Below are 27,417 nucleotides of genomic sequence, written 5' to 3' on the forward strand. Positions count from 1 at the left end.
GAACTTGGACATGTGGCCGCAATTTGCCCTCGGAACGCAGAACCAATGGAATGTAACTTTTCTGTGGGGCATTGTTCACGCTGAGTTTCTACGGTTCACCACAGTTCTTGCAGTTCAGAAGAGGACGATGAGGACTTGTATGTGGCCCCGCAGAATGGACAAACTCCGTGTGCAACAGAAGCTGCAGGGAAAGTTTACCCCGTGGCATCAGAAAAGACCAGAGGTGGACTACAACACAGAGCGCTTGGCGCAATCATCACAGGAGTGACTACTAGCCTTGGTATGACAAAGGCTACCGATACCGCCATAAGCGGAAATCCAAGTGAGTCAGAACAAAAGAGTGTTGACAGGAAACGGTTCTATGAGGCATCCCAACAAGATGTTCAACACCTCATCGGCAAGCAAGAAGCTTCTCAGCGAGAGGTCTGCACATTAAAAACAGAGCTGGGTAAAGTAAAGCAGCAAGTGCTACAGGAGCGACTGAGTACCCAGTGGGTCCCTGCCGAGCAGCATGATGAGCTGAAGGACACCCTGAGCCTTACCAGAGCATCACTGGAAGCGGAATACAAAGAAACAAAAAATGTCCAAACCTTGGAATCTGAAAAACTGAAGTTGGATAAAAGGCTTCTAGAGCTAAAGCAGATAACTGAACACACACGTCCCAGCAACTCACAGCTATAAAGGAGGACAACCTCAAGCTGCAGAAAGTGCTGGAGAAGCAGAGAGCCTGCTCCATCACCAAAAATCAGTACTCCCAGGAGACAGCGGCATGGGAAACAGAAGCAGCAGCAATCCTAGTGACAAAAACTACAGAGATCCAAAATCTGAAGGATGCGCTGACCCAGAGCAAGCACCGGGAAGAGATGAAGGCCCTGAGAGGAATTGAATTGGCAGCTGCCTTGAGCCAGAAAAGAAGCATAGAAGGACAGCTTCAAGACCTGAGGAAGGACCTGGAGTTTGATCGTGCTGGCCGCAAGAAGGCAGAGAAACAGCAGCGTGACCTAGGCGAAGAGCTTGAAGCTCTGAAGACTGAGTGGGACACTACGCTGGACTCTATTACTGCTCAGCAGGAGGTCTAATATAAAGAAAACCTTTGAGAAGAGGTGGATGTCAGACATGTCTGACAAAGATGTTGGTGCACGGGATAGTGCACGGGCCGCTCACAGGACAGTGTTTCACTGGGGGGAGGGATATGTGGTGCCGTCGCTGCCCTCTAGGGGCTATAATGGGGCAGTTGTGGGACTTTACAGCTCTCATAGAGTTAATTGTTCTGGATAGGTCTGTTCAGCTGTGAGTTAAAGAGCTAATTAGCCTAGCCTGTATAGTCAGGAAGTGATACAGAGATTCCCCCTCCCCCCATGTTGCCAGAGACACACTGTTGAGAGTAAGGCCGAGTCTACGGTCCCTGCTGGCGTGCTGAGGCGCGCTGAGGCGCAGGGAAAACGGGTGCTTTCCCTGGCCTTGCGGTTGCTTACCGCAAGCGCTCTCAGCAGCCGTCAGGGGGCGGTCCGGGGGCGGTCCGGGGGCGGGCGCGTCACTGGCCGGGGGCGGGCCAGTGACGTCACGGAGCTGGTTCGCCCTCATTGGGCGAACCGCTCACGTGACCGGCCTGTCTCGCCGGCAAGCGGGGGAATTTTAAATTCCCCCAAGACCTGCGCTTCCGCAAGCGCGCGGAAGCGCAGGTGAGCCCCTACTAAAGCCGCTCTAATTGCGGCTGTAGGGGCTCAGTGCTGAGCGGGAGCGCGCCTCAGCGCGCTTCCGCCAGCAAGCACGTAACATGGCCGAGGCCTTATACAGAGAGGGTGAGAGACGCTGCTGCCAGACTGATCTGAAGCCACACACAGACAGCCATGTGAGAGACTAAAAAGGGACCTGCTGCAGTTACACTGGGTAAAGAGTTTATTTATCCCATGACTAGTTGGGGACTAAGCAGTATTAGTCAGTACTCCTGGAAGGAATTAGGTCTTTTGTTTCTGTTTTGGTGTTATGAGTTAACCCTGTACCTGCTTTATACCCTGTAAATAAACCCCTGCTTAGAGAAATACAGTGTTTCCGGCCTTTGATCTGGACAAAAGATCCGCGCTGGGACTGAGACATGACTATATATATATATATATATATATATATATATATATATATATATATATATATATATATTCACTGATTTTAGCTTGATTGATGTGTGTATATATCAAAATTCAAGGCAGCCCCTTCATTCCATTCATGTGATCCTATTCCCTGCCACGCACCATAAGACTCTCTCCCCCAGGCTTCACTGCACCATCAGACGTTCTCTCCCAGGCTTCACTGCACCATCAGACGTTCTCCCCCAGGCTTCACTGCACCATAAGACTCTCTCCCCCAGGCTTCACTGCACCATAAGACTCTCTCCCCCAGGCTTCACTGCACCATCAGACGTTCTCTCCCAAGCTTCACTGCACCATCAGACGTTCTCTCCCAGGCTTCACTGCCTCATCAGACTCTCCCCCAGGTTTCACGGCACCATCAGACTCTCCCCCAGGTTTCACGGCACCATCAGACAGGCTTCACTGCCCCATCAGACTCTCTCCCAGGCTTCACTGCCCCATCAGACTCTCCCCCAGGCTTCACTGCCCCATCAGACTCTCTCCCAGGCTTCACTGCCCCATCAGACTCTCTCCCAGGCTTCACTGCCCCATCAGACTCTCTCCCCCAGGTTTCACTGCACCATCAGACTCTCTCCCCCAGGTTTCACTGCACCATCAGACGTTCTCTCCCCCAGATCTCACTGCCCCATCAGACTCTCTCCCAGGCTTCACTGCCCCATCAGACTCTCTCCCAGGCTTCACTCCCCCATCAGACTCTCCCCCAGGTTTCACGGCCCCATCAGACTCTCTCCCCCAGGTTTCACTGCACCATCAGATGTTCTCTCCCAGGCTTCACTGCACCATCAGACGTTCTCTCACAGGCTTCACTGCACCATCAGACTCTCTCCCCCAGGTTTCACTGCACCATCAGACTCTCTCCCCCAGGTTTCACTGCCCCATCAGACTCTCTCCCAGGTTTCACGGCACCATCAGACTCTCTCCCCCAGGTTTCACGGCACCATCAGACTCTCTCCCCCAGGTTTCACGGCACCATCAGACTCTCTCCCCCAGGTTTCACTGCCCCATCAGACTCTCTCCCCCAGGTTTCACTGCCCCATCAGACTCTCTCCCCCAGGTTTCACTGCCCCATCAGACTCTCCCCCAGGTTTCACTGCACCATCAGACTCTCCCCCAGGTTTCACTGCACTATCAGACTCTCCCCCAGGTTTCACTGCACCATCAGACTCTCCCCCAGGTTTCACTGCACCATCAGACTCTCCCCCAGGTTTCACTGCCCCATCAGACTCTCTCCCCCAGGTTTCACTGCACCATCAGACTCTCTCCCCCAGGTTTCACTGCCCCATCAGACTCTCTCCCCCAGGTTTCACTGCACCATCAGACTCTCTCCCCCAGGTTTCACTGCACCATCAGACTCTCTCCCCCAGGTTTCACTGCCCCATCAGACTCTCTCCCCCAGGTTTCACTGCCCCATCAGACTCTCTCCCCCAGGTTTCACTGCCCCATCAGACTCTCCCCCCCAGGTTTCACTGCCCCATCAGACTCTCTCCCCCAGGTTTCACTGCCCCATCAGACTCTCCCCCCCAGGTTTCACGGCCCCATCAGACTCTCTCCCCCAGGTTTCACTGCCCCATCAGACTCTCCCCCCCAGGTTTCACTGCCCCATCAGACTCTCCCCCCCAGGTTTCACTGCCCCATCAGACTCTCTCCCCCAGGTTTCACTGCCCCATCAGACTCTCCCCCCCAGGTTTCACGGCACCATCAGACTCTCCCCCCCAGGTTTCACTGCACCATCAGACTCTCTCCCCCAGGTTTCACTGCCCCATCAGACTCTCTCCCCCAGGTTTCACTGCCCCATCAGACTCCCTCCCCCAGGTTTCACTGCACCATCAGACTCTCCCCCAGGTTTCAGATGTTTTAAAAACTCCTTGAAAACTCACCTTTCTGAGGAAGCCTACTCACCCTACCTCTAACATCCAACTCCCCTCCCTCTCCAACCCCATTAAGACCAGTTGTGTGACTAGACCAATCTCCCCCCTATGTAACATCCCCTGCCCCCCCAAAACCTTAATGGCTTCAGCTGTCAGACTGGGCCATACTCTAACCTGAGCCGCACCTTATCCTACAATAAGCAGCCATCTTGTTTCAAGTTTGTCCCTCATGCCCTCTAGAGTGTAAGCTCTCAGGACCAGGACCTTGTGACCTCTTTGTTTCTATTTGTGCACATGTGTCCTCGCCAGTATGTAGCTGGTTATGTAATATACATAACTCTGTCCCCCATTGTACCGCACTGTGGAATATGTTGGCGTTATTGAGGTTGGCTACCTCAGGAATAGAAAACAGAGTCCAAAAAACTTGGAAGAGCCATTTCAAATACCTCCAGAAACACGTTTGTGTGAGCCGGGCGATGGGGGGTGCTGCTTCCCAAGGCCGCGTCTCACGGAAATGTGGACATTGTTTGCAGTATGTTGCAGACACCTGTAGCATGAACGGCTTCACTTTGACCAGTAGGAGGCGCCCAGAGGGCAGAACTTCTGAGTCCCGTTTATTTGCAGCGGTTCCACTGCGGAGCCATCGCGCTAATAAAGGAGATTAGCCAAGTTTATCTTCTTCGTGGAAACTGAAACTCACCTTTTTTTTTGAGACATTTCAGTTTATTTATCAAAGTCTCCAGGAAACTCGCCACCAAAACGGCACTTAATTTATCCCGAAAATATTTCCCATGGGAACCAAGGGGTTTGTTTTCTCTAATACATCTTGTGCAGTATTTTTGCCCCCGTTTTGCAGCTGGAAGACATTAATAAATGACCCCCTTAATGGTGTATGAGGGTTATGTACGTTTCATGGCAAGTGCAAAGGGAAAAATAAATTGCATAAGGTTTTCACTTCCGTTTTGCAGCCACATTTAGTAGATAAGCGCCTATGTGTGACGGAGCTCTGCTATTACATTGATGCTAAGGGGCAATTGATCAAATTCTGCCAGGGGCAGAAATGGTTGGAAAAGTGACAAAAAGCCTCCACCGTACAGAGTGCAGCAAAGAAAAGTCCCCCGTGTGAGCACGTCTCCGATGGGTCTGCAACCCTGCCCTTCCCCATTATCTTCTAACACAGGGGTGCTCAACTCCCGTCTGCAAGCCTCCCCAACAGGTCAGGTTTTCAGAATGTCCCTGCTGCAGCACAAGTGGCTCAATCAGCCCATGCGTCATCACTGGTGGCTCAATCAGTCCCTGCTTCAGCACAGGTAGCTCAATAAGAGCCACCCGTGCTGAAGTTGGGATAGCCTGAAAACCTGACCTGTTGGGAGGAGTGGAGTTGAGCCCCACTGTCCTCGCATACATGGCTTCCTCTGCAGTCAGGGAAATGAGATGACCTGCATATGAGCACGCAGTGTCACGTGTACTTCTTGTTCAGGTTAACATGGGCCCCTATAAGCGGATGCCTGCTGCATGTACATATACATATACATGTCATTACTCGGAATCCCTGGCTGGAAACACTGTACTCTAAGAGATAATGGGGAAGGGCAGGGCTGCAGACCCGGCTGAGACGCGTCCTCACAACGTGGGATCTGTATAGGCTGTAACGTGTTGGCGACAAAATTGTGATTGGACGTTTGGAGCCCAAAGTTTTACTAAAATGCCCCAAAATAATTAAAAAAAAAAAAATTGACATTTTTACCTTTTTAAAGTTGAAAAATAGATGCCTCGCAGTTTAATTTGTTTTTTTACAAGTTAGGTCAAATTTGATCAAATTGCAAAATAAAAAAGTCACGGAGAATGCCACGCCCGGTTACTGAGAATGCCACACCTGGTTACTGAGAATGCCACGCCCGGTTACTGAGAATGCCACGCCCGGCTACTTTTCAGCGTTTGTTGACTGTTGAGGCAAACTTCTTCACCGAAGTGAAATAGGTGATGTTTGCCAAGTGTGACTAAGATCGCGAAACGTTTGCACGTTTCTACTCAATATGCTACGAGGCTACATCCCTGCGCCGGAGAATATTGCAGCACTATTCATCTGAATGAAGCTGAAGTCTTCTTCAGCCCTGGGAAGTGACTTCTTAGCATATTAATTACGGGTCAGAGTATTTTACAGCGCAGACCGGAAGGTATTCATTAGACTCTTTCTCTTCAAACGGCTCGCATTGGTTATCACAAATAGATTTATAAATGTAAATTCTTAAAATTCAACTGCTTTGCGCTGTGTGCAGGAATTAGCAATGAACCAGATGACCAATGAATGAGCTAGCGGTGAATGAATATCTGTAGCTGTGTCTCTGCACTAGACATATACATTAAGGACAGAAAGTAGAGAGAGCCAAAGAAGAACCAGACCAAAACCCAGATGGGTAATTTCATGAAATGCTTCCCGCTAATAAGAACAGCTATTAATTTGCAACCTTTTTGGGCATCCATACGTGCTCGGGGACCGCTGGCGCGCTTCTCAGTAAAAAAGACTTTAACGGGGGAAAAAAGTTCTCCCTTTTTCTCCTCCGCAGGCCAAGTGCCTGACTTTTATCAGCTGTTTATTTACGAGTGTTTCAATTACTCTGGGCACAACCTTGGAATACATCACAAATCAGCGCGCAGGAGATGTATCCACGATGGCAGACACTCAGGCCGCAGTGAATTTACAGCGTACAAATAAAGCCTTCACATAGGAAGGAGGAAGCCAGGATTACACCCTTTATGGAGTAACAGGACGATAAGTCAGTAGGACACAAATACTGGGAAATCAGGTCAACTTTGTCATTTATTCACCTCTGGACTTTTGTTCCCTTCATCGCTGCTGTATTTCATTTTGTCAGTACAATGCTTAAGACGAGGTGACGGGGCTCTCCGATATTCATAAAGCATAACGGTTAGTACGGGGAGAAAGGGGATTTGAATGGCACGCTGGCAAACTCTTTGAACAAACGCAAAGCTCTATGAAACGTGTGGTATGAAGGTTGGTGGAATATTTATGCTCTAAACAGCGGCTGAGATGTCACAAAATGATTATAACACTAAGGGCCCTGACCCAATCACCATTTTTAGTCCAACCATAATATATTATGTTTGGTGCATGAGCGGATGAACTTGGGGGGAGTCACGAAACTTACGACCGAGAGAGAGAGAGAGAACGTCGTTCTCACCATCGTCCATTATAGATAAGAATATGCTTTGAGGATACAGCTTAACTATTGATGTTAATAACTTAGGTTAACATCACCAGAAGTGGCTTAGCTGAGCTCTGAGGGGTCCTCTGTGTATAAGGAGGAGTTATCTGAAGAATATATTACGGTGGTGTGTGTCCCCGCCCCAGTGTTACCCGTTCTTTAGGTGTGAGATGGTGTGAGTCTCTCTGGCAGGCAGTTTCTTACTTTTGAATTGACTATGAGCAAAACATGGTGCAGTGAGTCAAGAGCAAGTGTTTCTTTTTTGGTTGTGCTGCACCTGGTTACAATTCTGAAAATCCCGAGGACAGTAACAAGTCCTAGCACTGAAGAGACCCCAAAACTGTGCTGAATAAGCTGAGTAATACGGCATGCGTATGCTTATAGGGGTCCATGTTAAAATGGATAAGAAGCAAAAAGAGACACACTGAGTGCTCATTTGCATGTTATTACCCAGAATCCAAGTGGAAGCATTGTATTCTGAGAGATAATGGGGAAGGGCAGGGTTGTGGACCTGTCTGAGATGTGAATGTGTTTATAATTGGTCATTTTAATTGCTAACAATCTTCTACATGGACATCAGTCTCCATAGACCATGCAGCATTGTATTAACGTGAAGAGGCATAAGAAGAAAACGCTTCTTTTGGGATCTATTCACTAAATTCCTGGCTGTAACATTGTCTCCATTTTGCTGCTGGGAGACATTGATAAATAACTCCGCCAATGCTATCAATGGTACAATGTATCAAGAGAAACATGGTTCCATTCTGGTGCAAAATAACCATACCGTAACTGTTCAGGGTCACACGTTAAAGACCACAAAATGGCGTGAAAAAGATGGCGTGTGGATGGGGATGAAGGGGAAGGAGGGGTTACCGTGTGAACTCATACAGTACTTGTGGAGCCCGGACATAACTGGGAGGACGTGGACATCACCGTGGCAATACCCCAATTAGACTGTGTAGGTATGAACCAGAAAGGCTTTATTACGGGCAAAACAAAGAAATATTCACTTTTTTTTAAAAACAAATACAGCCGTTAATAACATTGTGAACTGAACTGCGCTCTCACTAGTCTTCGTGTGTCCACATGCCCTGTCCCTATATAAATCATGTTCCTATTTACGGCTTATATACTGTACTCGTCCGCCCCTAATCCTAAAGTGTGTTAGCAACATTCACTCTCTCCTTCACCCCTTTCCCCCTCCCCCCCACTCATTCCTTCACCGTCTTTTTCGTGCTCTGTTGTCGTATTTAATGCTTGGCGCTGGAGAAGGTATCAGATGGACTAATAGAAGATTTGGCTTTATACATTTTGTCCTGTGATGCTAACCGGGACTACCTTTGGCGATCATGTTTGACTGCTATATACAGTATACACTGTGTTCAGAAATAAAGGGACCCCTATTATTTTTCACCTAAATGTTGCAGAAAAAACACCTAATTTTCATGACAATTCGAGCAGTTTTAGGTCTGTCTTAGTATACTGTTACATTTTACAATGACGTGACAAGCTAATAAATATTCTTTGGAAGTGGTGATGGCGTGATGACCTTATCAAGCGCATAGTAACAAAATGGGGTTTAGCGAAGATGAGAAGCGCGTTATAAAGTGCTTGGGACAGAGCAAGAATTATCGTCCAAAACGCTGACACTAAATGTTTCTTGATAAAGGTCGCAAAGAGGACTGAAAAAAAACGAATTCATGTCGGTCAGGAGTGGGAGCAGCTGGATCAGTGCGTTATTGTTTATGCAATCAGACGGCGGCGTTCTCGTCTTGGGGCTCGCGTTTTACCTGGAGGACATTTTTAACACATACTTTGAGCTGACACTTTATAGTAATCTTAGTGGTTCAGGTGAAATTACAATTACAAAACAGTTTAACACATTTACGAGCTGAGAGAGAAAGAGATATTTAATATATCATCATTTAGTAAATGAATAATTTATATATAAATGTTCACGGACAGTTCATATAGTACAGAGAATGCTGATAATGTTATATTAAATCTAGCTAGAAGAAGGATAAATTGCTGCACACTACTATAATCAGAAAAAAGGGGATATAACTACCGGTGCTCCTGGTTCAGGATTCTCTGTATCAATCCAGGGTATAACGACGGGAAGGAAATCAGGGCTCCACGGATTTGCTCAATAAACTATTGCCAATAGACTTAACGTTTCGGCCACACAGGCCTGTCTCACAAGCAGACCTGGCATAATCATATTAAATCTAGCGCCATGACTTAGTATGATGTCAGGAAGCCCGTATGCCGCACTCATTGACATGAGCTCAGGGCTTTATCAGACCCAGCATCTTGGGTAGGCGTCTTAATCACCTACAACAGCTTATTGAGCAGCTTGTGGGAGGCCAGCCCCGCCTTTTTCAAGGTATATAATTATACAATTATAATCTCCCACAAAAAGAGAAACCGTGCAAAGCCTCATAGTGTAGTATAAAAATATATTGAGTTATGACAGCAGGTGAGTATCACACGTACATCAAAAGCGACGGTCGAGCCAATAGAGGAGGCAGAACTCTTTATCTCCCAGATGGCCGTCTCCAGCGCCTTCCAGCGCATACTGTAATTGTTTAGGTTATGTTTATGGACATATTCCTCCACCACGAGTGGCAACCTATGTGGACACTTTGAACCAGCTTTCCCTGCCAGAGACGCGACGGTACTACAGTGACGTCATCAGAGGTCTGCCGAGAGCTCGACACACAGACCCAGCGAGGAACCGGTGTCGCTACAGGTTGGAGTAACCATTGCCTCCCTGTTTGACGGCACATGCAATAGCTGAGGTTCTGGAGACGGCCATCTGGGAGATAAAGAGTTCTGCCTCCTCTATTGGCTCGACCGTCGCTACCAGGTGCAGTTCCTGATGTGGCAACATGTCCAAAACATGCCATGATATTAACATTGTAATTTGATGTACGTGTGATACTCACCTGCTGTCATAACTCAATATATTTTTTTGTACTAGATTTATGGTTTGTGGAGCTAATCCATGAAACCAGCAGCAGTAGCCTCACAGCCTAAACACTGGAAATCACAGGTTTTTGTCTGTATATTTATACACAGCACCAATTTGGTTTAAAGTTGAAATCATTTTTTTTTTATTTATGGTTGTACATTGGTACTCTATTTCCCAAATGTAAAGATCACATCACTATCTTGAGCGTGGTTTTATTCACTTTTTTTGTCATATAATCTCCCAGTATGGTTCCTGTATTTTCACTATTCACTTTACTTGCAGACATGCAAGTATCCTTACTGGTATTTACCAGTTTGTAACTGCACTAGGTTATATAAGCATATGCTTGGATATATTAACCCTTTCTGGGTTTATTTCACATAACATTTGTATGCATTTAGCATAGGGACCTGCTATTGAGACTTACCTTGACGTGGTTAGCAGGCTTGGCATTATTTGATCAAAGGATGTTACCAAAAGTCTCCTTTATCATATACAGGCAGTCCTCGTTTTACAACGCTTCGCTTTACAACTGTAACGGGTGTTCCCTATGACTACCGCCGCTACTACTTGCTGTGCAACCTGTGTGGCTCTCAGGAGCCTAAGCCTCCGCTTGGGGAACCTGGGGTACATCTTTATCATACATCTCTAGGTGCAACGCCTCCACCTGGGAGGGATCCCAACGGAGTGGGAGGAGGCCCTCACAGGAAACAACCACGCAACGCTACCGAATATAAAACAGGACGGGCTTTACTGCATGGAAACACACATATCACGTAACAGCATAACATCAAAACAGCATAACAGCATCATGCGCCACGGCGGACGCTAACCACACTAGGCGTCACGGCGGACGCTACCACCTTTAGGCGTCACGGCGGACACTATCACCTCTAGGCGTCACGGCGGACGCTATCACCTCTAGGCGTCACGGCGGACGCTAACCACCCACAATGTGACCCCACCCTGTGTCCAGTAACCCCCACCCAAATGTCTCGTGTTCTCGAAGTCAAATATCACTGTACATGTGTATGTGTGACTGCGCAGCCACTATGTTTGGTGATAGGCCTGGTTGGTGCACGTGAGTTGCAGGTTACCTGCCCGGGCTCCAGCCACGGGTACCGCGATATAAATCCACACGATCCGACGGGGTCCTCCACACCGCGTGGGTTGAAAGTCCAGCGCGACAATGTCACTCCTTGTCGCAGGGTCTTGGGTGGTGTTCTGAGCCCAGAACCCACCTCACAGGGCCGCACGGCTTCAACACTGTGTCCCTGTCTATTCAACCAATAAATGGGGCAGTGTCCCTATCTAGGGCCTGTCCCTAAGCTCCACAAGCTAATAGATGGCTCAGGACCTAACTGGGACCTTGGGGGCTGCTGGCCTAATGCAGAGGGTCACTCACCCCTGCATCCACCTCCTACCCCTAGCTGGTCCGGATCCTGAGTGAGTGCGTGGCTGCAAAACCCCGCGAAATGTATCTCCTTGCTAGCAGGGGAATCTGGCCTTCTGATTGGCTCCCTGGCATCAGGTGTCTCTGCCCCTTTGCACCCTGGGGGCTGGCCGTCTATTCTCGCGCATGCGCGAGCTATCTGGAGCCTCCTGCGCTAGCTGGCCTCCTGCGCATGCGCGAGCTAACTGTCATGGCGGCGCCCTGCTCCGCTAGCCGCCGGGCCGGTGGCAACGCGATCGCGGCCCTAGCGACGGCCCGATCGCGTCCCCGGCAACCGGCCTGCTCGCCGCTCGCGTCCCCGGCAACCGCCCGATCCGCTTCCCTAGCAACCGGCCGCAATACAACCACGCGCGCAACGGGAAAGGAGGGGGTGAGTGCGCGAGGGGGACAAAGGAGGGGGACCTGGCTACATCCTCCCCCTGGTGAAAACTCCAACATCCTCGCTTGAACCACATAACCTTCCAACAGTGTACAAAAATTATATAATAAAAATGCAGTGTTAAAGTACAACTTAACGATTACTCTAAACGAGATTGTACAGTTCAACAAACATATTGATAACTGAGGCTAGCTTGGCTTTAACTTGCTGCTGAGACTCATAGTGAGGTGCCCCTAATGAATCATAAGCCACTCTAGTGGGAGGGCGTCTCACTCTCTGACTCCTGCGAGTCTCGGTCTCCATTTCTTCCTCTTGAGACAGACCATCGTAGGCTTGAGGCCTAGACTCTCTGGCAGAGGGTGAACCAGTTTGGGGAAAGTCTCTTTGCAACTGAACATTGTCTCTTTGAGGCACAAAACTCGGAGTGGTAGGATCTAATGATTGATTACTTGGTGAAAATTCCAATGGAGGTACTTTGTCAGCCGGCCCCTTACTTGTTGCGCCTTCGGGAGGTGCCCACCAGTCTCTGTTGGATGTTCCCTCCAAAGGATCCTGAATGGTCTCATCTATGGGGCCGGGATTCGCAATAGCCTCTTCAGGCTCACTGTCGTTCATTACTGTTTCTGTTTCAGGTTCACTTTCTCCCAGTTGGGAGATAGGTAACAAGTGGTTTCGGTGCCAAACTTTTACTTTGCCATTCACATCACGTATGCGATAAACAGGGAGGCCCGGCATTTGGGACTCTACTTGAAAAGGCCCCTCCCTCCAGCGATCAGCTAACTTGTGCTTGCCTGGAATCCCTAAGTTGCGTAGGAGAACTGCGTCTCCTGGTTGGAGCGCTCTATAGCGTACTTTGTGGTCGTACCGTCTTTTATTATTGGCATTCAGTCGAGCGGTGGCTCTTTCAGCTAACTGATAGGCACGGTGCAGACTGTCCTGGAGTCTCTGCACATATCGATAATGAGCCATGTTGGGTATCCCGTCGGTAGATACCCGTAGGCGGATGTCGATTGGCAGTCTGGCTTCTCTCCCGAACATCATGAAGTATGGGGTGTATCCGGTGGACTCGTGCCTAGTGCAATTGTAGGCATGCACCAAGGCCTCAACATGTTTACTCCATTCTCCTTTTTGGGAATTTTTCAGAGTGCCTAGCATGTCCAGCAATGTCCGATTAAATCTTTCAGGGAGCGCATCTCCCTCTGGGTGGTAGGGAGTAGTCCTGGACTTTTGAATGTTCAACAGTGTTAGCAACTCTTTGATCAGCTTGCTCTCAAAATCCCGTCCCTGGTCAGAGTGCATCCTGCTGGGCAGACCATAATGCACAAAATACTTCTCCCACAGCACTTTAGCCACTGTGGTAGCCTTCTGGTCCTTCGTGGGGAAGGCTTGAGCGTATCGAGTGTAGTGATCTGTCACTACTAGCACATTTCCTATACCCTTTGAATCTGGCTCTATGCACAAAAAGTCCATACAAACTAAATCCATAGGCCCAGCACTTTTGAGATGGCCCATTGGAGCAGCACGGGTGGGAAGGGTCTTCCTATGAATGCACCGTAGACATTTTCTGCAGTGTTGTTCAATTGACTCCCGCATTCTAGGCCAGAAGAACCGGTCTCGCACTAAACCCAAGGTCTTATCCACCCCCAAATGTCCATGATCATCATGTAGTGATCTTAAAACGAGACCTTGCATACGCCGAGGTAGAAATAGTTGTCGACGGTCAGGATGATTGTGGAATTGAACAACCCTATAGAGTAGGCCGTTATCCATCTCAAACTTATCCCATTCTCTCATGAGAAGACCCACATCCTCGCGAGGAGCCCGTTTCACCAGTGCAGAGTCATTTTTGTGTAGGGCCTCTCGGACAGCCTTAGCCGCAGGATCATGTGTCTGTGCTAGTACCAGTTCCTTCACCGTGAAGATGACGTCTTGTGTTAGACCCATGCCATCAGGGTGGCAGTAAGCTTCTGGAAGGGCTTGAGGTCGACACCCTAAAGAATCCACTACTCGTAGCTCGGAGAATGCCACTCGGTCGTTTACAATAGCAGCAGTGGAACACATAGCTCTCATTCCTGGTCCTGGAATTTCTTCCCAAGGGCCATCGTCGGCGGTCTCGCCCAGTCCCGATCTCCTAGATAGAGCATCGGCTCCTATATTGAGAGGTCCAGGCTTATATTTCATAGAAAACTGGTAATTGGCGAGGGTGGCCAACCATCTGTGACCGGTCGCATCTAATTTGGCCGTGGTTTGTACATAGGTCAGCGGATTGTTGTCTGTTCGGACCTCGAAGGTGACCCCATATAGGTAATCATGTAGTTTGTCAGATATGGCCCATTTGAGGGCGAGGAACTCCAATTTGTGAACTGGATAATTCTTTTCACTGGGAGTCAAACTTCTACTTGCATATGCCACAGGACGAAGCCCAGTGGGGTACTTCTGGTGTAGCACAGCTCCCAATCCGTTGAGGCTGGCATCCACGTGCAGAATGTAAGGCTTCTCCGGGTCAGCATATGCTAGAACGGGAGCCTCTGTTAAACTATTCTTCAGCCTCTTAAATGCTTCCTCACAAGCCGGCGTCCACCGATCCCCGAAGGGGGTCCTTGGGGGGGTCCTCTTCTGCTTGGGTTCCTCTGGATAGACCTTCAGCAGATCGTTCAGCACAGCTGCCTTCTTGGAGTATCCATCCACGAATCTTCTATAATATCCACAGAACCCGAGAAATGACCTCAGCTCCATCACATTCTCGGGTCTTGGCCAATTCACCACCGCCTCCACCTTGGCCGGGTCGGTGGCCACTCCGTCTGCGGACACGATATGACCCACATAAGTGACCGATGTTCGACAGAAGCGGCACTTATCCAATGAGAGCTTCAGGCCTTCTTTCCCTAAGCGATCCAATACTTTCATCAGCCTAGTCTCGTGTTCTTCAAGGGTGGCTCCGAACACAATTATGTCGTCTAGATAGACCAAACACTCACGCGGACACATATCTCCAATCGTCTTTTCCATAAGCCGTTGGAAAGTGGCTGGAGCGCCACAGATACCTTGGGGCATCCGAGTGAACTGATAAAATCCCAGGGGACAGACGAACGCCGTCTTTTCTTGATCAGTAGGGCTCATCGGAACCTGGTAATACCCAGATCGAAGGTCCAACACGCTAAACCACTGGCTTCCGGACAGTGCGCTGAGAATCTCCTCTATCCGGGGTAGCGTGTATTGGTCAGGCACAGTACGTCTGTTCAATGTTCTGTAGTCCACGCACAATCGAACAGACCCATTCTTCTTTCGTACCACCACAATCGGTGAGGCATAGGGACTCCGAGATCCGGTCACTATGCCGGCCGTTTCCATCTCGTTCAGGACACCCCGCACATCCTCCACATCTCTGGGAGCTAAGCGGCGCGACCTTTCCCTAAATGGCGTGTCATCATTCAGACGAATCGTGTGCTGAGCGCTTCTGCTGCATCCCACGTCCATCTCACTAGTAGAGAACACATCTCGTCTCTCTCTCAACTGAGCACATAGCTTCTCTTTCCATGCTTCTTCCAGGGGAGACTCTCCGAAGTCGAATTGTAGTGCCCCGGCCTCTTCTCCCACACGGGCAGTGTGAACGGTCACTGGGTCGTCTACAGGATCCACAGGATAAATTCTACCCAACCTTTGTCCTACTTCTAGCGGCACGGTATGGAGAGACATGTTCTGGATAGACACAGTAATCTTCCTGGGGACGGTAGATGGCCAATCCCGTACTTCAGGTATCATTCGGTATCCCCACTGATTCTCAGACTCGGGGAGGGTCTCTAGCGAGAAGTATCGGTCGTGTTCGTGCCGACTGGGGTACTTGATCAGCGCTGTCACGTGCCTCACTCCCCCTGGTGGAATCTGCAATAACCCTCGCTCTTGATTAAAGATTTCACCATACTGTTCCTCATACGCCACCCTATAGCATTCTTCCCGCAGGCCAGGGGCTATATTCAGGGATGACAACGGTAGCTCACCGGCTTCTTGTAGGAATGAGCGAATCACCGACCTCACAATATCGGCATTCGTGCCTAGTATGATGGGGGCACTGGGATGTTCTCGAGCCTCTGGACAGACCAAAGCTTCCACCAGCATGGGATGCGACTTGTTAGTGTTCAACTGCAAGATATCCAGCTTGACCGCTACTATTCCGTCTATGGGATAATCATCTTTACTCAGTCCCCATAACTTCATCTTTTCGGCTGACTGCAAGGGAAGATGGCTGAGGTGCTGGTCGTAGAATGGACGGTAGATGATGGTCACTTGTGATCCAGTGTCCAGAAGTGCTGAAGAGTATATCCCCTCCACGACGACTCTTATTACAGCGGTGGGCCCTACTCGGCAGTAAGCATCGGCCGGGGGCGTCTCCTCCGTGGAAGGCCTCCCCGACTCCTCGGCAACATCCTCGGGTACGGTTGATAGGGACGAGCTTGCCTTCCGCACGGTCACGGTATAGGTCTGGGCCTTAGTGGGGTTTGAACAGTTCCTTGCAACATGGCCCTGCTCGCCACAGTTGAAGCAACGGAAGTCTGGGCGGGGACCCGGACCGTCAAGTGACCTGGGAGCGGACCTAGGCACCTCCGGGGTGGCCGTATCCTTACCGCTCTTGCTCCCCTTTGCTTTGGGCACTGTTGCTTCCTTGGTCTCATCCTTGCGCGGGTCTTTGGCCTTCTTGGGCGTATGCAACCTAGTATAGGCCTCATGACCCTTCACCTCATCCAGTAGGTCTTCTAGAGTAGGGGGGTCTCCCTTCTGTAGCGTGCATCTGATCATTATCACGATATGGTGCGTGGGTATGGCTCCCCGCAGGAATTGAGTGCGCCTATACTCATTTACTTCTGAGGCCTTGATGACTTGGCGGGAACGTAGCTCCCACAAGAGCAATTGGATCCGTTGTATGAACTCGGATAGGTCTTCCCCCTCTTTCTGGCGGAGATTGTAATACTTAGTCCATAGCTCACTCACATCATCTTCCTTACCATATGCCCGGGTAAGCGACTCCATCATCTGATGTGCGGTAACCCCTGTATGCTGATCTTTATACATCTTGATGGTAGTGGACGCAGGCGGGCGCAGGCACTCCATGATTCGTTGTCTTTTCACCTCATCAGGACAGGTCCACTCTTCCAGTACCTGTGAAGCATATTCCTTCCAAACATCAAAAGCCTCTTCACCAGTGGGAGTAGGGTTTACCCCTGAAAAGAGCTTTAACTTGCGGTATGGCTGAGGGGAAGGGGATTCGTGCTTGGGCCTACCCAGTTGTTGGATGGCCTGGGCTAGTAATTGGATTTCTCCCATTCTACTGGGGCTGGAGCTCCGTCTGCTTGAGCGACAATTAGCACAGGATAATACACTGGCCTCATCCCCACATATACTTTCTGGTGGGGACAGGGACATGCTCATACTAGTCTCTAGCAGGTCTGTCCGGGGGCTACAGGGTTCGGGTTTTATCGGCATTTCAGGATATATAACAGGACACCCTGAGCTGAGGGCCCCGTGGAAACGCAAGTTGGATGGGCCTTGTTGGGGCGACAATTCACATCCCCCAGTGATTAATACGGTGCACCATGACCCGTCGGGGTCGGAGCGGCGACCCAAGATTCGGGCATCTTCTAAGCCTGGGTACTGCATTAGGATTAAACATAGTTCATAGGATGAGGCATTGGCGGGCACTTGTCCTACAGCAAGGGTTTGTGAGGGCGGGACTTGCCTTTTTACCGCCCACGTGTACACCTCTTGGCGGGAAGGTAACGTGTAACCTAACGACATTTTTACTGAGTTCGGGCACCCCAGGTCTGAATCTCAGCAGCGCCTCCAAATGTAACGGGTGTTCCCTATGACTACCGCCGCTACTACTTGCTGTGCAACCTGTGTGGCTCTCAGGAGCCTAAGCCTCCGCTTGGGGAACCTGGGGTACATCTTTATCATACATCTCTAGGTGCAACGCCTCCACCTGGGAGGGATCCCAACGGAGTGGGAGGAGGCCCTCACAGGAACAACCACACAACACTACCGAATATAAAACAGGACGGGCTTTACTGCATGGAAACACACAAATCACGTAACAGCATAACATCAAAACAGCATAACAGCATCATGCGCCACGGCGGACGCTAACCACACTAGGCGTCACGGCGGACGCTACCACCTTTAGGCGTCACGGCGGACACTATCACCTCTAGGCGTCACGGCGGACGCTATCACCTCTAGGCGTCACGGCGGACGCTAACCACCCACAATGTGACCCCACCCTGTGTCCAGTAACCCCCACCCAAATGTCTCGTGTTCTCGAAGTCAAATACCACTGTACATGTGTGTGTGTGACTGCGCAGCCACTATGTTTGGTGATAGGCCTGGTTGGTGCACGTGAGTTGCAGGTTACCTGCCCGGGCTCCAGCCACGGGTACCGCGATATAAATCCACACGATCCGACGGGGTCCTCCACACCGCGTGGGTTGAAAGTCCAGCGCGACAATGTCACTCCTTGTCGCAGGGTCTTGGGTGGTGTTCTGAGCCCAGAACCCACCTCACAGGGCCGCACGGCTTCAACACTGTGTCCCTGTCTATTCAACCAATAAATGGGGCAGTGTCCCTATCTAGGGCCTGTCCCTAAGCTCCACAAGCTAATAGATGGCTCAGGACCTAACTGGGACCTTGGGGGCTGCTGGCCTAATGCAGAGGGTCACTCACCCCTGCATCCACCTCCTACCCCTAGCTGGTCCGGATCCTGAGTGAGTGCGTGGCTGCAAAACCCCGCGAAATGTATCTCCTTGCTAGCAGGGGAATCTGGCCTTCTGATTGGCTCCCTGGCATCAGGTGTCTCTGCCCCTTTGCACCCTGGGGGCTGGCCGTCTATTCTCGCGCATGCGCGAGCTATCTGGAGCCTCCTGCGCTAGCTGGCCTCCTGCGCATGCGCGAGCTAACTGTCATGGCGGCGCCCTGCTCCGCTAGCCGCCGGGCCGGTGGCAACGCGATCGCGGCCCTAGCGACGGCCCGATCGCGTCCCCGGCAACCGGCCTGCTCGCCGCTCGCGTCCCCGGCAACCGCCCGATCCGCTTCCCTAGCAACCGGCCGCAATACAACCACGCGCGCAACGGGAAAGGAGGGGGTGAGTGCGCGAGGGGGACAAAGGAGGGGGACCTGGCTACACAACGAATGGCTTATCCAACGCTATGCAATGCATACCTATATTCATTTTTACAACGCCAAAATGGCTTATCCAACGCTCTTACGACGCTTTGCAACGTTGTGTATGTGTGTATATATATACACATTCACATAAACATTGTTGCAAAGCGTCGTAAGAGCGTATATATATATATTATATTATACTATATAATATTATATTATACTATCTAATTATTTATTATGTTATATTATATATATAATACAGTATATACACTATATAATTTATGTGTGTGCTGCGTATCTTATTGCCTGCATAAAATATTTGGTGTATTTTAGTGTTAAAAATGCCTTCAGGAACGGAACCTTTCATTTAAACAGTGTTCCTATGGGGAAAACGTGTTTCGCTTTACAACGTTTCGCTTTACAACGCCATTTTGAGTAACGCATTGTGTCGGATAACCGAGGACTGCCTGTAGATTTTTACATTTTATATATATATATATATATATATAATTTATTTTCCCCATGTATTGCTATCCCAAAGGGAGAAGGCCAATCCCTTCGCCAGCTGCATGCCTCTTACATAGAGAAGCGCGGTGATTATATATTTGTCTTAGGCGTGGCATATAACAGGCACGTGGGCGCCTGTAGGAGGAGCGATCCGTGGCCTGTGGGATCCCTATGATGTGTGCGACGGGGAGGCGTGCCGGAGGTGGGGCCGTGATGTCACGTGAGCAGTTCGCCCTCATTGGCTGATCCATGCATGTGACCCGGCCGTCGCACAACAAAATAACACAAATGTTGTCTCGCGAAAAAATCGGCAGCGCCGTCGTTCTTGTGCACGCGTGTGGTCGCACGCACTATGGCCGTCCTCATTGACGTATGGCCTTGTGTTTGCGGCACGCGCACGCCGTTGCGCGGCCTCGGTTGGATCAGACTGCATACACCGCACCGTGCATCACATTCTCTCTCTGTCCTTCGCAGGGGTGAGCAGCGTGAATCAGCTGGGAGGGGTCTTTGTGAATGGGCGGCCCCTACCTACGTGTAAGAGGAAGAGGATCATAGAGCTGGCGTCCAGTGGGGTCCGAGCGTGCGAGATCTCCAGAATCCTGCAGGTAGTAAGACCACACGGGGGACTTCCTCCCACCGCAGCCGGAGGGAGCGGGGACCACACAGGGGGCTTCCTCCCACCGCAGCCGGAGGGTGCGGAGGCCACACAGGGGGCTTCCTCCCACCACAGCCGGAGGGAGCGCAGACCACACAGGGGGCTTCCTCCCACCGCAGCCGGAGGGAGCGGAGACGACACATGGCATTGCTGCGCAGGGTCATCCGACGTGGAACCTGATCCTTCCTCTGTACAGATAAAGCACACACGTTGTACTGTACATTTTCCCATATAGTACTGTGTAATACACGTTTAAGGCCATAATTACTAGGCAGGCTTCTGCCGTAAGACGCCTCCCCACGCTGCACAATATCAAGTGAATGGGCTGGAAGGAGACGTAAGGCGGCTTAGTTAACGTGGGCCATCAACTTTAGGCAACAAAAGCATCATCTTCTGTGACAAGGACCAGCAGCAGCTGTCTACCCCCCCCCCCCCCCTCCCCACTGTATCTATCGGGCAAAGAAAAGTACGAGCCGAGCGGCGGTAACCAGCCGAGCGGCGGTAACCAGCCGAGCGGCAGCAACAAGCCGAGCGGGGCAGTAACGAGGCGAGCGGCGGTAACGAGCCGAGCGGCGGTAACGAGCCGAGCGGCGGTAACGAGCACAGTTATCAGAGTCCGGCTGCTTCCTGCAGGATTCGTGCTGGTAGCTCTGCTGCTGTAACGTTCCCCGGCTGTGCTCCCGTTTTGCAGACACATCGGGCTATGTATAAAGCCTTGCGTTTTTTTTTTAATAGGAATTGAAAGTGCATTGCGTAAAAAAAAGAAAATTTCCCCTCAACCGTTTGAGTGTCAGAGGGGGTCGCCCCCCCCGGCCCCCTGGCCTCTCCGGCACAGTGCGGTCATGTGACCGCTTTCAATAGAGGTTACGTGACCACAGGGGCAATATTTAGGGATACGGAAGAGGATAAGTCCTCCTCTTCCATTTCCCTACTGGTCAGACCGCGCCCTGCGCTCCGTGGGAACGCAGCGCGCGAACGAAGCAGAAAACACCGACTCTGAGCATGACGTAGTCACTATATCATCGGACCCCTGGCGTGCAAGACCCCATGATATAGTGATTACGTCTTGCGGCACTCAAAAGGTTAAAGGAATAGCGGCGTGCGTTGGTATTGGTGGTCTTCCGTTTAGCGCACGGTTTCTTATTCTTTGTGTGGCGCGTCATGTTCATACATCAGTAAAAATTTGGTCTGTTATGCCAAGAAAAAGTTGCCGGAAAGTTCCGACGCAGCGGTGGCGCGTGGTCGCAATTATTTTAATACTTATCATTTGCATAAGTGGGTCAGCGCCAAGCTCCAAATGCCACCTCTAACTCCACCCTTTCGTGGAAATGTTTTCTTTGTGAAGAAGAGGCTGACGCACAAGTCGCAAAACACGATAAGACGCTTTATATGCAGGTCCGGGGACTCTGATACATTGGGGTTGTATTTACAAGGGTCTCCTGGCTGGATAACTCGGGGGAAAAACTAAAGTAATGCATATTTATCAAATACATGGAATCCTGGCTGCAAAACTGGTGCAAAAATACTGCACCAGATTTATTAAATACATGGAATCCTGGCTGCAAAACTGGTGCAAAAATACTGCACCAGATTTATTAAATACATGGAATCCTGGCTGCAAAATTAGTGCAAAAATACTGCACCAGATTTATTAAATACATGGAATCCTGGCTGCAAAGTTGGTGCAAAAATACTGCACCAGATCTATCAATGAAGAAACTCCCATTCATTTAAACGGGAATGTTTTTTGTTGCGTGGTGCAACTTTTTGGACTCCGATGTTCAGCCGGCAGACTTTAGTTAATAGTAAGTATTATGGCAAAAGAAGTAAAGGGGAAGGGCAGTGGGAACAGCGCTAATGCTAAAAATAACAAATAGTAACACTTAGGTGACTAACATTAAAATATACACACTTTAAATGTTAAAGTGGGGGCTGCCAGGAAAAAAAAAGGTTCACACAAACCAATACAGACAATAAAAACAAATAAACCGGCGCCTCCAAAATGAAATATGAATATAGCCTGACCAAATATAAAAAGTCCAATACGGCTGGGATGAAATCCAAAGCCGATTCTTCAATGAAGTCTCATAGAACGACAAACAGACAAATAAGACAACGACAAAAAAGAGAAAAAGATCATAGTGCAACTAAAGACAACTTAAACAAAAAATCACTGATAAGGTTGACAAGAGAATGAATACAAATTTAATGCAAATGAATTAAAATATATATAAAAACCACACCAAAGCCCCAGCGAGAAACACGGTGTTGAGAAGAATAGACGAGGTCATGGCCATGGATAAACTTACAGCTATGCTCAATAAAAAAATGCCACAGTTTCGGAATACCTGGGACCCCTGGAGCGGCCCGCTAGGACTAGGCCTGCATTAGGCCGTCCTCGTACTGATGGAAAGGGAGGAAGAAAACAGAGTTCCCCCATCCTTCCCCCACACCCCCCCCCCCAGTATGTCTTTCCCCCCCTCCCCCCTTAGACCTTCCCCCCCCCCCACCAACTGAAAAATACCCATTTTGGGACAACATGTTGTTTATCTCAGTTGAAAAATCTTGTCATGTGCCTATGACATTGTCGTTATCATTTGGATGTATGTTGTTCTCAATAAAAAAAAAAAAGTGATATAAAAAAAAAAATATATAAAAACAACAAACACTTGAACGTTGGGCTAGAGACACTTATATAGCGATGACATCCGGTAGGGATAAAATTGAAACCCTACTTACAGCAAAGCTGATGATAATAAGCCTGTAGCACAATGTCCTTGTCTGGAACCGAAGCCTGATAAGATGTCACAACTCTGCCTCTAGAGATCCACGATACCGGAAACTGCCGCTGCTAACACACTCACAGATGTACTGGTGTGTGGGGGATGAAGCAGGTGAAGACCTGAACCCAGTGCTGCTGAGGGATTCGTGACGTCAGTCACTTCGTCAGGGCCCCTGACAAAGTGACTAATGTCACGAAACGCGTAGGGTGGTTTTTACTGGCAGAGACTTTGACATTCTCCCCCGCTAGCCCTTTTGTCCTCTCCAAATCCTACTTCCCCTGCTTCTGCGCTAAGTGGTGACGTCACCGAGTTATCGCGAGATCTCTTGGTCTGCGTGTATCACCTCGGCGAATCCCCCACACAAAGACATTGTGCTACGGGCTTATTATCATCCGTTTTACTGTAAGTAGGGTTTCAATTATATCCCTCCCGGATGTCTTCACTATATAAGTGTCTCTAGCCCAACATTCAAGTGTTTGTTGTTTTTATATATATTTTAATTCATTTGCATTAAATTTGTAATCATTCTCTTGTCAACCTTATCAGTGATTTTTTTGTTTAAGTTATTTTTAGTTGCACTATGATCTTTTTCTCTTTTTCTCTTTTTTGTCGTTGTCTTATTTGTCTGTTTGTCGTTCCATGAGACTTCATTGAAGAATCTGCCTTGGATCTCATCCCAGCCGTATTGGACTTTATATTTGGTCAGGCTATATTTACATTTCATTTTGGAGGCGCCGGTTTATTTGTTTTTATGGCAAAAGAAGTGCAATTCTGGAGCCACAATTGAATGCTTCAATACATATTGTATACTTTTCCTTGTGCCTTATTTCCACCACTGTGCCTTAAAACATAGAGCTCCTTAGTATTTTTTGCTGTATTGCAGAGTTTTTGCCTCAGTTTTGCAGCCAGGAGACTTTAAGAAATGACCCTGTAGCCCCCATATCACGTATAGATCTGCCAGGCAGTGAGCGTATCTCAGCCTCCACCCTGCGGTACTTCTAGGTCTCCAACGGATGTGTCAGCAAAATCCTCGGCCGCTATTACCAGACCGGCTTCGTGGAGCCCAAGGCTATCGGAGGGAGCAAACCCCGGTTGGCCACGCCCAAGGTGGTGCTGAAGATCGCTGAGCTGAAGCGGGAGCATCCATCGATCTTTGCCTGGGAGATCCGCGAGAAGCTCCTCGCAGAACGGATCTGCCCGGCAGATAAAATTCCCAGTGTGAGTAGGTCTTCTTGTGTAGTAAAGGACGGGGTGTGAGTATTAACCTTACTGACGTGCTCTTCCAGAGTGTCTGGGAGACTTCCTTTTCCGGTAGCTGAAAAATACATATTTTTACAACTTTCTCCCTGATAAAGGTGCCCTCACCCCATTGCAAGTCACTGAATGATTGAGTCCCTATTGAATTTGCAGTGAATCCCTTTCCCCGGGCTGCAGAAGAAGTCATGTCCATTCTAATTAATGCAACTGAAATCTTCTCCAGCTAAGGGAAGCAGCATTACATAGAGATGGGAGAACCCACCCCCCCCCAATATATTGGCCGGATTTCTGCTGATACCCCCAAAATCCGTTTCATGGTGTAAAATCTGCAAACCGATTGGGGCGGTTTAAACTATCAAAATCCATGGATGGATTTGTAGAATTCTTAAGGACCCACCGGGCTGTGGAATCCGCGCAGTGGATTGGTAATAATAATAAAAAAATCCGCAAAATGAACCAAAGGAACCGGACGATCCGCTGCGGATCCAAATTTGTGAAAAAGTTCTCCCATCTCTAGCGTCACAGTATATTGCATAAGAGCCATCGTTTGTAAGGAAACATTGTCTGGAATGTCAAGACGCTAAAGTGATACATATTATTTTGATTGCATAGTTGCATAGTTACATAGTTACATAGTAGACGAGGTTGAAAAAAGACACATGCCCATCAAGTTCAACCTACGCTACATTTAGACGACAGATACTTTATCCTATATCCGGACTTACAGTACAGTATATTGATCCAGAGGAAGGAAAACAAAACCCCAGCCGCATACCATCCAATGATCTCTCATAAGGGGCAAAATAAATTCCTTCCTGACTCCAAATAAGCGGCTCTCTCCCTGAATGAGCACCCTTCCCGTGGTTACTTACTTCCCATAGGATTCCATGGCAGTGTTGGGGCAGAATGTCACGACATATCCCTCCATATTCCACCAGAGGGAACTATGAAGCTGCTATGTTTGTATCTGTGTGATTGTGGTGTGATGTTTTTGGATGCTGTCTTTGCGTATGCAGGTAACACGCATACTGTTACTATGTCACCTGATTGACATTCAAAGCAATGTAATGATGCACAGTCCGGCTTCCCTTTTCTAGGTGTCCTCTATAAATCGTGTCCTGAGGAACCTACCAGTGGAGCTGAACTTCCCGGCTACTCCTGAGCCAGCAACCCCAGGTGAGGTGTTAAAAAGGCTTCCCTTCATTAACCCCTCTCTCTCTGGCAGCAATGAGATCAAAAAGGGCTAATGCAGACTCGGCAAACACTGGAGTATAAACGGTGTTGTATGTGTTGCTATGTCCACACAGCTCTACACTGCAGGGAATTGTGACATCATGACATGGTATTGGCGGGAGAAGACCTCGCCATAAGCCAATGTTATCCGCTCCGTTTAGAAAAGGTACAACGTATCTGTCTCAATATCTTGTGGAGCGCGTACACAGAGCCAACCCTGCGCCTATACGCTTTTTAAAAACTACAAAGGTGAAGCGAAGAGCCCTGAAGTACTGAAATAGGATTTCTAAGAAACTCAATCAGCACATTTATGATGGCAAGAGGAAGGGACCCCCCCGGTGGGATCCCAGAAATGCCCAAAAGATGGGGGCACTCACGGGAGTGGAGAAACGTAACAGCATTGCAGTTTATTCAAAAGGGGACTTTTTAGTTACTCTCCTGATTGTGGTTCACTGTTGGGCACTTTACATTACTTGTATTGACATCACATCTTAATTTACAAGGAGGCGATACTCGCTGTGCATGTTTTGTGTTCTTATATACACATTTTGTAATGTGTTGTTTTCCCACCACTGTCCATCTTTTCAATAAACTGCAATTTTGTTACTTTTCCACACTTCCCTGAGTGCCCCCATTTCTTTGAGTTTTTGGGATCTCCCCCCGCTGGGGTGCCTCTCTCTTGCTGGTTGCCTAGTCCGCATTCTCCGGGGGTGCACCATCTCTTTTATTTGGATAAGGGAGTGTAGGTTATTACATAGTTTCTTACTTCACCTTTGCTGGGTAATTGTGCATTCCCGCTCCCGCTTCTCTGTAACAAATTAATGATGGCCAAAAAATAACGCAGAAATAACACGTCGACACATTTACACAGAAAAAAAAAAGCCTTAAATAGCGCATACGGGATTCAAACTTTTTTTATATAATTGCTGGGACCTTTGAACGTGTCTTGTAACTTTGCAAAGTCCTATTCCACTAACTCGGGGACCACTAAATGTATGAAGTGTTACACTTAGGTTTTATATAGTAAAATGAACGCAGTGAAACCCACAATTATATTGCACTTGTGTGCTCCCATGTACTAACATCCTTTTTTTCTCAGTGTGCACCTTAAGCGTACAAAATGTTTTTAGTCAAGTATATTGGTTCACCCAGACGGGACGCGCGTGTCACACCGACGGGACGCGCGTGTCACACCGACGGGACAGGCGTGTCACACAGACGGGACGGGCGTGTCACACAGACGGGACAGGCGTGTCACACAGACGGGATGGGCGTGTCACACAGACAGAATTCCTTTTCTATAAATAAGTTTGGTGCTGTTTGTTTTTGTGCTCTGACTTTGCTCCTATTTTGTTTCTGAGTATCTCTGATAAATAACCCACTTGATATCTAATATTTATTATTAGCTATTTCGAATTCACGGTACCAGTCCTGCCGTTTCCCATTAACCATTTGTTTGATGTCTATCTCCTGCAGGTTGTCTCGATGTAACACATGGGAAGCTTCCATGCAGTACCTTCCCAGAGTCACCGCAGCTTGACCTTTCACCCAGCAACTGTGAAGGTCAAACCGAGGTATCCTCGCAGAGCAGCCCGCATCGGAACAGGACCATATTCTCTCCAGAACAGTCGGAGGTGCTGGAGAAAGGTGCGGTGGTTCTGTGCGGCCACAATGACCGTACACGCATTCGCTCACACTACTCGTTGAAATCAACTGTTCTAATACAATCCTTCAGTTTATTTATATCCAAATGTATTCAATGATTAACTTGCAAACAAACTT

The 27,417-nt window shown here is 48.9% G+C and overlaps 1 protein-coding gene across 1 annotated transcript in view; it reads left to right on the plus strand.

The window, feature by feature from the left end:
* The first annotated feature begins 282 nt into the window (after positions 1-282).
* PAX4 (paired box 4) overlaps positions 283-27,417 on the plus strand; it is a 60,962-nt gene continuing 33,827 nt past the window's right edge. Inside the window, exons 1-5 of the mRNA XM_075598926.1 lie at positions 283-448; positions 20,134-20,312; positions 24,148-24,363; positions 25,500-25,578; positions 27,112-27,282. Of these exons, the coding sequence (XP_075455041.1) occupies positions 283-448; positions 20,134-20,312; positions 24,148-24,363; positions 25,500-25,578; positions 27,112-27,282 (811 nt within the window). The remainder of the gene's footprint in view (positions 449-20,133; positions 20,313-24,147; positions 24,364-25,499; positions 25,579-27,111; positions 27,283-27,417) is intronic.

This window comes from Ascaphus truei, chromosome 5 (genome assembly GCF_040206685.1).
Source record: "Ascaphus truei isolate aAscTru1 chromosome 5, aAscTru1.hap1, whole genome shotgun sequence".
Lineage (NCBI taxonomy): Eukaryota > Metazoa > Chordata > Amphibia > Anura > Ascaphidae > Ascaphus > Ascaphus truei.